At 46.7% G+C, this 10919-nt stretch overlaps 1 protein-coding gene across 1 annotated transcript in view; it reads left to right on the top strand.

Annotated features, from left to right (window-relative positions):
• Positions 1-10919, top strand: part of FAXDC2 (fatty acid hydroxylase domain containing 2) — a 32423-nt gene that overhangs the window by 18454 nt on the left and 3050 nt on the right. The window contains exon 6 of the mRNA XM_015417069.1: positions 8754-8920. Within this exon, the coding sequence (XP_015272555.1) occupies positions 8754-8920 (167 nt within the window). The remainder of the gene's footprint in view (positions 1-8753; positions 8921-10919) is intronic.

The following is a 10919-nucleotide window of genomic DNA, read 5'->3' as shown; positions in this document are numbered from 1 at the left end:
GGGTCTCATCCTCTGGAAAACAACAGTATCGCCCCCGCACCTGGTCCAGGTCCTGGCAGAGGCGCACCCCTACTCATCAGTCCCCTGACACACATTGGAGGCCAAGAACATCTTCTGGAGGCCAGAAACCAGCCTTCCAAAAGCCAAAATTTGGTTCAGGCCAACAGGCTTCTCGCACCAAACAGTCCAAACCCTCCAAGCAGAGAAAAACTCAGACTTCCCTGTCATCGAGTCAGCAATTACCCGTCTGTCACCCTTTCTTCACACTTGGCATCACATCACCTCGGACGAGTGGGTGTTTGCCATCTTGACCAGAGGTTCCAAAATCGAATTCATCCAGAACCCCAATACCTCAGTCATCGTCTCCATGCCCCCTTCCCCACCTCTTCTCGAGGAGGTGTCTGTCCTTCTGCAAAAGGGAGCCATCGAACACGTACCACCACACACCTCCACGGGACGGGATTTTATTCCCAATACTTCACAGTCCCAAAGAGAGACGGGGGCATTCAACCCATATTAGATCTCAGGGAGCTGAACCGTTTTGTGATTTACCACCGATTCAGCATTCGTGCCTTCAACAGATCATGCCATTGCTCCGCAGACACGTCTGGATGGCCACCCTCGACCTCCAAGATGCGTATTTCCACATCACTATCCACCACTTCCACCGTCAATACCTACGCTTTGCGATTGGTCACCGGCACTTCCAGTATACGGCCCTTCCATTTGGCCTCTCCAGTGCCCCAAGGGTCTTTATGAAAACCATGATTGTGGTTGCAGCTTTCCTCCACCTCCGGGGTAACTCGATCTACCCCTATATAGACGACTGGCATCTGGTGGCGTCTTCCAAGACCACCCTAATCTCGAACGTCCAAGAGACTCTAAATCGGAGAATCTGGGCCTTCAAGTCAACAGGCAAAAGTCTCACTTGTGTCCAGTCCAGCACATACAATATATCGGCGCAATACTGGATTCAAAGACATGCATGGCTTACCTGCCCAACAACAACAACAGGGCAGCAGATATAATTTCCCTTGCCACCGTTGTCCGCACCCAATAGTCTGTCACTGTAGGGGACAAATGGGACGTGCAGACGAGGAAAAATCACATAAACTTCCTCGAACTCCTAGCCATACGACACGCCGTTACCTCCTTCCCTTCCTCAAGGGGAAATGTGTCACGGTCCTGACGGACAACACCACAGTGCTGTCATATATCAACAGGCAGGGCGGCACGGTCTCCCAACACCTGTGCAACCTTGCCATTCAGTTGTGGGAGTTATGCATCAACAACGACATATTCCTCATGGCCACTCACATCCCTGACCACATGAACATGCAGGCTGACCATTTAAGTCGAGCCGGACTCAGCCTACACGAGTGGGGGATGAACCCAGAATACCTCCTCCCACTCTTCCACGAGTGGGGAACTCCCCAAGTCGAGGTTTTTGCGACCAGAAGCAACAAAAAGTGTCGTCTGTTCTGCAGTCGAGGAGGCAAAGATTCACAGTCTCTGGGAGACGGCCTCCTTTACCCTTGGTCAACAGGACCTCTTTACCTGTTCCCCCCCTTGCCTCTGCTTCTGAGAGTTGTCCACAAGATACTCAAGGACGCTGTGGACTGTATCCTAATAACACCATGGTGGCCAAGACAACCTTGGTTTTCAACAGTCCTCAAGTTGACACGGGGGATATACCATCAGTTTGCCCCAGCCACGGACCTCCTCATTCTCTCAGACTCCCCAGTCCTGCACCACAACATACCTCAGTTGAAACTGATGGCATGGCTGATAACATCACAGGCTTCTCCTCCCGTGTAGTTAACGTCCTCCTGAATTCCAGGAAGCCCACTACGCGGAAGTGTCCTCCTGAATTCCAGGAAGCCCACTATGCGGAAGTCTTACGATTATAAATGGAGAAACTTCTGCTCTTTTCTGGGTAATGACGCCTCTCAAGCCACATTGGCTGGCCTCGAAAGAATTTTCCGTTTCCTCCTCTACTTAGCTGACTCGGGACTTTCCCATTCTTCGTTAAAAGTTTATTTGGCCGCTATATCGGCCTACCATGTTCCACAGTTGACGGATGTACTTTGTTCTCACATCCAATTTCAAAACGGGTTTTAAAAGGTTTACTACACTTCTACCCTCCTGTCAAAACTCCAGTCGCTCCCTGGGAACTTCCTCTAGTTCTACGCCAGCTCACGAGGAAGCCCTTCGAGCCACTCGCAACATGCAAACTCAGACTCCTAGCATGGAAAACGGCCTTTTTTAATTGCCCTCACCTCGGCTAGGTGAGTGGGAGAGATATTGGCTTTCCGGCACAATGCACCTTTCCTGTCATTTCTGGCAGATGGAGTCCCCCTTGTCCCGGACATCTCCTTCCTGCCGAAGGTGGTGTCAGAGTTCCACCTGCAGGCTGAGGTCTTCCTCGCAGACTTCTTTCCAAACCCTACGTCAGCGGAAGACAGATTACTACACAATCTGGATGTCAAGCGGGCTCTCTTGTTCTATCTGCAAAGAACACTTCCAACTAGACGAGACCCCCAACTATTCGTCTCGTACGCTCCAGCACAGCTGGGTACTCACATCACGGCTCAACGCCTGTCGAAGTGGCTTGTAGGTCTGATCCATCTATGCTACCAGATCGCCAAACAGCCATTGCCCGGCCCGATCAGGGCTCATTCTACCAGGGCTGTTGTGACTTCCACTGCTTTCCTTCAGGGAGTACCACTGCCGGACATTTGCAAAGCCGCTACTTGGGCTACGCCTAACACCTTCATCAGGCACTACGTTCTAGACGTCCGAAAGGACTCTAATACCAACATGGGACGTCGCATTCTATCTTCGGCTACACAGTAATAGTCCTGCCAGCACCCTCCTCCAGGTAGGCTATTGGTCGCTAATCTCCCATTGGTGTGAAGCACAGAGACCACGTCGAAGATAAACAGGTTGCTTACCAGTAACTGGTGATCTTCGAGTGGTCATCTGCACACTAGATCCCATGGGTGTGAATGCACAGATGACCACTCGAAGATCACCAGTTACTGGTAAGCAACCTGCTTTTCTTTGCTGTACTCATATGCTCTCCTCTCCCCCTTCCCTTGCATGCAAGGACATTTTTCACACAGGTTATTTGGCCCAAGTTTGATGCACTTGGGAAGTGTTTTCTCTCCTGCTTCCCACAGCACTGTGGTAGGCGTTCATGCACCTCCTGGGGTTTTCCTGGCTTTTCTGCTATGTGAGTGGGAATGCTCAGATTTTTCTGATCCACCTATAGAGCAGCCATTTCCCCTAAACCTGTTGTGGTTGTCATTACCCTGGGGAAGGGCTGTTTTCTTCATCAGCAATTGAGTTTCATTATGTCATTATAACAAATCTGTATATCAGGTTCTCTGAATTCTCTGCTTTCATTACAAAAAAAGTCTCTTGTCTGTTTCATAGCAGTTACTCCTTTTACCTTATAATACCACAATGAAAGGGACTAGAAACTTTTTTAAAAAAAAAGGAACATGGAAATTTTGTGACCTTTATACACAGATCGATATCCAGTTGCTGATTTAAAACAACAACAACAACGGAAAAGGCCATGGTGGTATGGTGATGGGAGATGGCCACTACTGGGCAACTGGGAAATCACACAAGCCATGCCTCCTGTGGAGAGCACCAGAGTTCGGTTGAAAACGTCCTAGCTTTGGAAGCTTACCAAGTCCAATTTGCTGTGTTGTCTAAGTATAAGCCGTTTGAGCAAAATGGAATCCCCCCCCCAATCTGGAATTCTAAGCCTGGGTTTAATTTAGTTTGCCTCTCCCAACTTAGAACAAAAACACTGAACAATACTGAGCAGATGGAAAAGTGAGGAAAAATTAGTCCTTTGCTATCACTGCCACAGAACAGGCTGCAAATGGGGCTTTACGTTTTATCGGCTGCGGCTCAGGTCTTCTTCTGCTGTTGTACTCTTTGTCCCTGCCATTTCATCACCTCAGCTCCTCAGAAAACCGGGGAGCCACATGGCCTCATATCTGTAGGAGTGGGTGTTTAGAACTTGAAATAATTATATCTACTAAACAGATCACTCATTCTGGAGGACCAACAGTCACATCAAGAGAAAAACAAAGTTGCACTTACCTGTAACTATTGTTCATCAAGTATCTTCTGGGCAGGCACACATGGGAACGACACATGAGCAGGCCTGCCATTGGATAGGTCTTTACAGCTAAAAGCCTCCAGGGGGCGCTGCACGCCAGAGCCAGAAACTTGTTCCTGCCCAGGGACCATGTGCTCCTGCACAGCAGCTCCTCCTACCCTCAGTACCTCTAGTGCCACCTGAAGCCAGTGCATGCAGCAGGGCAGGAGGGAGGGTATGTGTGCCTGCACAGAAGATACTCAATGAACAATAGTTATAGGTAAGTGCAACTTTGTTTTCATCATCAATCTTCTGTGCAGGAGCACATGGGGATTCTAGCAAGCTACTCACCAGACAATGGGGAATGCTCTCCTCACTTGAACAGCGTATGAAGAACTGCTGCGTACACTTGAGCCTCATGTCTCACCTGCAGATCCAAAGTTTAGTGACATACAAACGTGTCTGCCGACAACCAGATGGCAGCTCTGCAGATCTCCGTCAAAGGCACTCCATCCAGGAAAGCTACAGAAGAAGCCTTTGCCATAGTGAAATGGGCATGAATGTTCAACGGGCATGGCAATCTGGCCCTATCATAACACTCTCTAATGATTCTGACAATCCATCAGGAACAGGGTCTGAGATGATGCTCTCCTACCAAAACAAACAGGGCTCTATCTCTACAAAACTCCATGGTTAATAATGCCCTCCTAACATCTAAAGAATGGGATCTAAAGGGATCCTGGAGGTTTTTGCCATCTTATGGGCATGGAGCAGGGGTCACGACTAGATGATCCTGGAGGTCCCTTCCAACTCTCTGATTCTATGTAATGAGCACTCATTCTCAGAGCTCGGTGCAGGAAAAAAATATGGGCAAAACAATATCTTGGGATAAGTGGAACCCAGAAACTACCTTAGGAAGAAACCTAAGACTAGGGTGAAAGATTACCCCTTCAGGAAAGAACTTCAAAAATGGGGGGTTTATCTAAAGAGCTGCTAGCATACCCTCCTGGTTGAGGTAACAGCTACTAAGAAACATACCTTCATAGAAAGTTCTGCCGAAGAACAGGTAGCAAGGGGTTCAAAAGGCTTGAGCATTAACTGTGCTAACACAACAGATAGAGACCATTGGGGCACTAAAGGATCCCGGGGCAAGCAGAGATTACCTAACCCCTTAAGAAACCTCTTAGACAAATGATGGGAGAAAACTGATCCTCCCTTAATTCCTCGGTGATAGCAAGTGATAGCAGCCAGGTGAACCTTCAAAGAAGAAAACGCCAGGCCTTAGTTTTCAGGTGCAATCAAAATTGACCTGCAACAGGGCACCACCTGGCAACACGTCCTCGCTACACCAGAGGGAAAATTGCTTCCACTTATACATATAGGATTTCCTAGTGTTAGGCTTGCATGACATAACGTCATTAACCGCCTTAGAAAATACTAGGTCTCTGTCTGAAGCCTCCAAGCCATCAGGTTGAGGTGGTTCAGATCATGATGAAGCAGCTGGGTAATGCTGATTAAATCTGGTCTTTTCCTTTGTCTTGTCTTTAGCCTTCTTCACTGGAGGCTCAGAAATGGCATGATGAACCTGAGGGGAGTGTGACCATGATCAGATCTTCTGAGACTTGGATTTGGGAGGTGGAGCCAAATGTGTATATTCCGAAGGATTTGGGAGCTTTCTCTGAAGCCGACTTGGACGAGGGCTCTGAGGCTTTAAGATGGCATGATGAACCTGAGGGGAGTGTGACCATGATCAGATCTTCTGAGACTTGGATTTGGGAGGTGGAGCCAAATGTGTCTATTCCGAAGGATTTGGGAGCTTTCTCGGAAGCTGACTTGGACGAGGGCTCTGAGGCTTTAAGGGCTTTCTCCCACAATGCTGTCTTAGTTTCAACACCCTATCCCCCCTAGCTTTACAGGTGAAACATTGGCAGGCCTTACATGTAGAGACACTATGCCCTTCACCCAAACAGAGCAGACAAAAGGTAATGTTGGTCAGTTTGGGTCATCTTTGCTCCACATCGGGAGCACTTCTTTAAAGGGGTCTTCTGAGCCATGGAAGGGAGTCAGAAGTCAATGTAGCTTAAACAAATCTGGACAAAATCCACTTGACTGTAGCTGGTAAAAAGTCCTTAGACATACTCGTGATTTCAGCTCTAAGACTTTTTATTCGTAAAGAACAAGACAAAGTAGCCGGCTCGCAGGCCGGCTTATATACCCCAAGGAAAACACACCCACACACACCCAATACCCGTGAATGGTCTATCTACAGTGATTAGATTATTCCTAGGGACCCTAGGTTCCCGATTGGCAGGGAACTGGGATCCGAATGTCTATTGTGTTCGGGAGCAAAGTTCAGGTACTTCACATGACCGCATGTGGAACCGGCCAAAACTGGATCGGCACATGGCTGGGTCAGGACACAACAGCTGGAGACTCCAAAAACATGACCTTCTCCTTCGGTGGCAAAAGAGGAAGTGAGGGAAGGGGGCGCTGCTGTGCAGGAGCATGTGGTCCATGGGCAGGAACAAGCTACTGGCTCCAGCACGCCTTTTAGCTGTAAAGACCTATCCAATGGAAGGCCTGCTCATGCATAACCCCCATATGGGACTGCACAGAAGATGGATGATCAAACTCAGGTTCACATGGATCCATTTATCTACAGCCCAGTCACTTTTTAAATTCCTCCGTCTTCCCACCTCAAACAGAAAACCAGATAGATGACCTATTAAATGTGTAGGAACTAGTTGTTAAACTGAGACAGATCAGACTTCTAAAGGCAGGTTTTGTTTTTTTTACTGTTCACTGACCTGGTGCTAAACCAGATGTCAAACTCTATTGTTACAAGGGCCAGATCTGACATAAATGTCTGACATAAATGTGAACGAGGTACTGGAGATATAAACATTATAAAGATGATTTCAGATGCTGAATAGCAATAGCAGGCTTGATTGGATTAGGTGTGATACGCAGAGGGGTAGTAGGTGTTGAGATATTAGCACTGGTAATGAGACAGGAAACCTAGGTCTCAATTTGAGCGAGGTACTGGAGATATAAACATCATAAAGATGATTTCAGATGCTGAATAGCAATAGCAGGCTTGATTGGATTAGGTGTGATACGCAGAGGGGTAGTAGGTGTTGAGATATTAGCACTGGTAATGAGACAGGAAACCTAGGTCTCAATTTGTTACAGGAGGATTCAGTCCAAGAGAACGCAAAAAATAAATGAATAAATAGTGACTGACAAAAGCACATACCCTATCACAAATTTTGTTAAGGTACTACTGGACGCTTGCTCTTTATACTACTGTTAGAAACCACAACATTAAAAAACCAGTGGGGGGGAATTTTAACCTTCCAGGACATTCAGTTGCTGACCGAAGAGTAGCAGTTCTCTTACAAAAGAATTTCAAAGGTAGATTAGAGAGACTGCTGAATTGGGCAAAAGCAAGATGTGATGCAGGAATGAGGAACAGGAAGCAGGAGGGAGCCAGTTGCTTGTGAGCCAGATAGGAGCCCTGCAGGGGCCGGATCTGGCCCATGGGCTGTAAGTTTGACACCCCTGTACTAAACAATAAAGATTAAGACCAGATAGCATCCTGTCATGACAGCCTGGGATTAGAAGAAAATCAGACAGAATGCAAGCCTGAAAAAGTCTATGCTCTTCCTCTGCCTACAACTCTCAGGATGCCAGCAGCACCCAAGCTATTCCCCACCCAGTGTCCAGTTTCATAACCCCAAACATTTTCCATACAAAAAGACTTTTCATACAGCAATATAATTTTTTCATCTAATCAATAGCACAACATTTAGAGGCTGAAATATTGGCTCATCCAGTTTCCCCCCGGCTCTCTGTACTTCAGAATACATCATTAAAAAAACAAAAACAAACACTGCTGTTCAGTTATGGGCAGTCACTTAGAGACTGGCAGAGATTGTTTGTGCCTAGCATTTCACCTCCCAGTCCCATGCTCTTTCCAAAACCACTTCCCTTCCTTCCATGTGGAAGAAAAATTCAGTTGGGCTTAGGGTGAAATGTTCAGACCAGTAGGTTAGTGGAAATGAGCTGCAGTAGCAAAACATATAGCAAAATTAGGACAGTGTGAGGCAATTTTGATCCAGGTGAAGGGAGATCATTAATGACAGTCCCCTGACCCATACAGCACACACTGCGTACAGTCTACTGAATCGGAGATCAGGCATCCTGTAGTTGTATCAAGAATCTTGCAGCTACATGTAAAACATACATGCTTAGATCCTAACTAGATGTTTATGCAGGCACAAGGATTTTCCACTCACAGAGCAGAGGTTTCCTGCCTTGCCTTCCCAACAGCAGCCCCAAATGACTCCTGAAATCCTTTCCTGGAGCCCCTCAGCTTGCAACATGGAATGGGGAAGGTGGGAAAACCACAAACTATGAGTGGAAATTCTTGCATCCACAGAAACATTACATTGGTTCCTATCCATGTTTCACAGCAGAATGAGTTTCCCAGCAATGGTACTTCAACACTTCAAAGATCAGTCATCTCATTACAGAATATTGTTTCCTATGACCCTTAGAAGAGACTCCTTTAGAAGTTTATGTACATCGTCATAATAAACATGTCATTATGGGTTCTGTTTTTGAATTCCAGTTTTCATCTACGGGATCTCTGCTGATTGGCCCTGTCCTCCTTGGATCTCATGTTGTTTCAGTCATGGCATGGCTAAGTCTTGTTCTTCTGTTTGGTTCAGTATCACACTGTGGCTACGATTTGCCATTACTGCCCTCAGCAAAATTCCATGACTACCATCATCTCAAGTAATTATATTTTGTTATTTAACTTACTGAAATTCTACTTTCACATATCTATGGGGTGGCAAGATAAGTAGAGACAGTTTTAACTTGGCTAATATTCAGTCTTAAGAATTGTATTTAAATATTTGTAATCATGACTCAGTACCTTTTCTTATGACAAATCAAAAGACACAAAACAGTGTGCAAGCTTTAGAGTTCTCTAGAAATCTTAATCAGGCTGGATATTGAATATCTTGGACACCAAGCAGGTTTTTCTTGTTCATGAGCATTGTCTGATTAATCTGCGTCTTTGGATATCATTTTTTAAAATGTCTGTCCTGACTTCTGTTTCTGGGTATTATTGGTATAGTTATTTTGGTATCATGAGAATTTATAGACAGTGACATCATGTTCTCCCATGTCTGCCTTTGGCTTAGCTGCTCTAAGGTTTTAGAGGATTTCCAGCACACTGAGAGCTAACACATGGAATTCACTGCCACAGGAAGTGGTGGTGGCTACAAGCATGGACGGCTTCAAAAGGGAATTAGATAAGCATATGGAGCAGAGGTCCATCAGTGGCTATTAGCCACAAGGTATAGATAGGGGCTCTGGGGCAAGTGATGTTCTGTCTTCTTGGTGCTTGGGGGGGGGGTCAACAGTGGGAGGGTTTCTAATGTCCTGGCCCCACTGGTGGACCTCCTGATGGCACTGGTATTTCTGGCCACTGTGTGACACAGAGTGTTGGACTGGATGGGCCTTTGGCCTGATCCAACATTGGCGTCTCTTATGTTCTTATGACAGCTACAGATATTTTAGCATGTGAATCAATGGGCAACTCTTTAGTTTTAATAATTATGTCAGCAGAGGTGCTCAGAGTCAGCTGAGGCTGCAGAACTTTTTAGTCAGAGAGATGCTATGTGTGATTTTTGGGAGGGTCATATGTGCCTATTATAGCTCTTCACATTATTTTACAATTCTTTACTGTGTGATATTCACATAATCTGGAACATTCTACTAAAAACTGTGCTGCCTTTAAAACACTGAATTTAGTAGGCAGTTGTCATGATCTGGGCTGTGCCACCAGAGGCCTACTAGGCCCAGGAAGCCTGGCTAGCAGTAGGTGAGGCTGGGCATATAACTCCCAGAAGCCTGAGAGGTTTTGGAGCCAAAATGACCAATAGGAAAAGAGGAGGGCTTGGAATAAAAGATCTGGTGCAGCAGGAAAAGCTATTCTTTTCCCCAGGAGCCAGAGCCAGAGCCAGAAGGGACTGAGGCTGCTGTGGGGAAGAGACCCTCATCCTGAGGGAAGGGTGAGTAGTCTAGTGTCACTTGGAATAGTGAGCTAGGAACAGTATATATTTAGACGTGTTAGGGCATTTGATTTCTTTACTTTTCACCCACTTACTGTTATATTTCTGCACCTTGTTTGTTTGACCTCTTATAAACTATTTTTATTGTTCACTCTGCCTGGTCCTCACGCCTATTATACGGTCAAAAGGGAGGTCTAAAGGCCTGGGAAGGTGCTCTGGGCCTTCTCAGAGGAGCCTGGAACCAGAGTGGTGGCAGCGTCAGGTGACATCCCACCTGAGCAGTAGTCAACAGCATACTGGAATGGACAAAGGTGTTCAGCACCCGTAGGTCTAAGATTGGTCGAACGCCTCCATCCCGCTTTGGGACGGGGAAATAGTGGGAGTAGAATCCCTTGCCCCTTGGATGTTGTGGTACATTCTCGATGGCTCCCTTCTGCAGAAGGACAGACACTTCTTCGAGGAGGGCCGAAGAAGGGGGAGTGGAGGCGAAGACGGGGGTAATGGCGTTCTGGTGAAATTCTATGCGGTAGCCCTGGGTTAGGATGGACAGCATCCATTCTTCTGCAGTGATGTGACGCCAAGTTTGGAGAAAGGGGGTTAGGCGGGTTGGATTTGACTCGGAGGAAAGGAAGTCAAAAACCCTGCTTGGAGGACTTTGCCTGCTTAGTGCGCGAAGACTGCTGTCCCAACCCAAACCTGGGTTTTTGAAAGGT

The sequence above is a fragment of the Gekko japonicus genome, unplaced genomic scaffold (genome assembly GCF_001447785.1).
Source record: "Gekko japonicus isolate JY-2015 unplaced genomic scaffold, Gekko_japonicus_V1.1 scaffold746, whole genome shotgun sequence".
Classification (NCBI taxonomy): Eukaryota; Metazoa; Chordata; class Lepidosauria; order Squamata; family Gekkonidae; genus Gekko; species Gekko japonicus.
The sequence above is the reverse complement of the archived record's forward strand: the minus strand, read 5'-3'. Positions and strand labels throughout refer to the sequence as shown.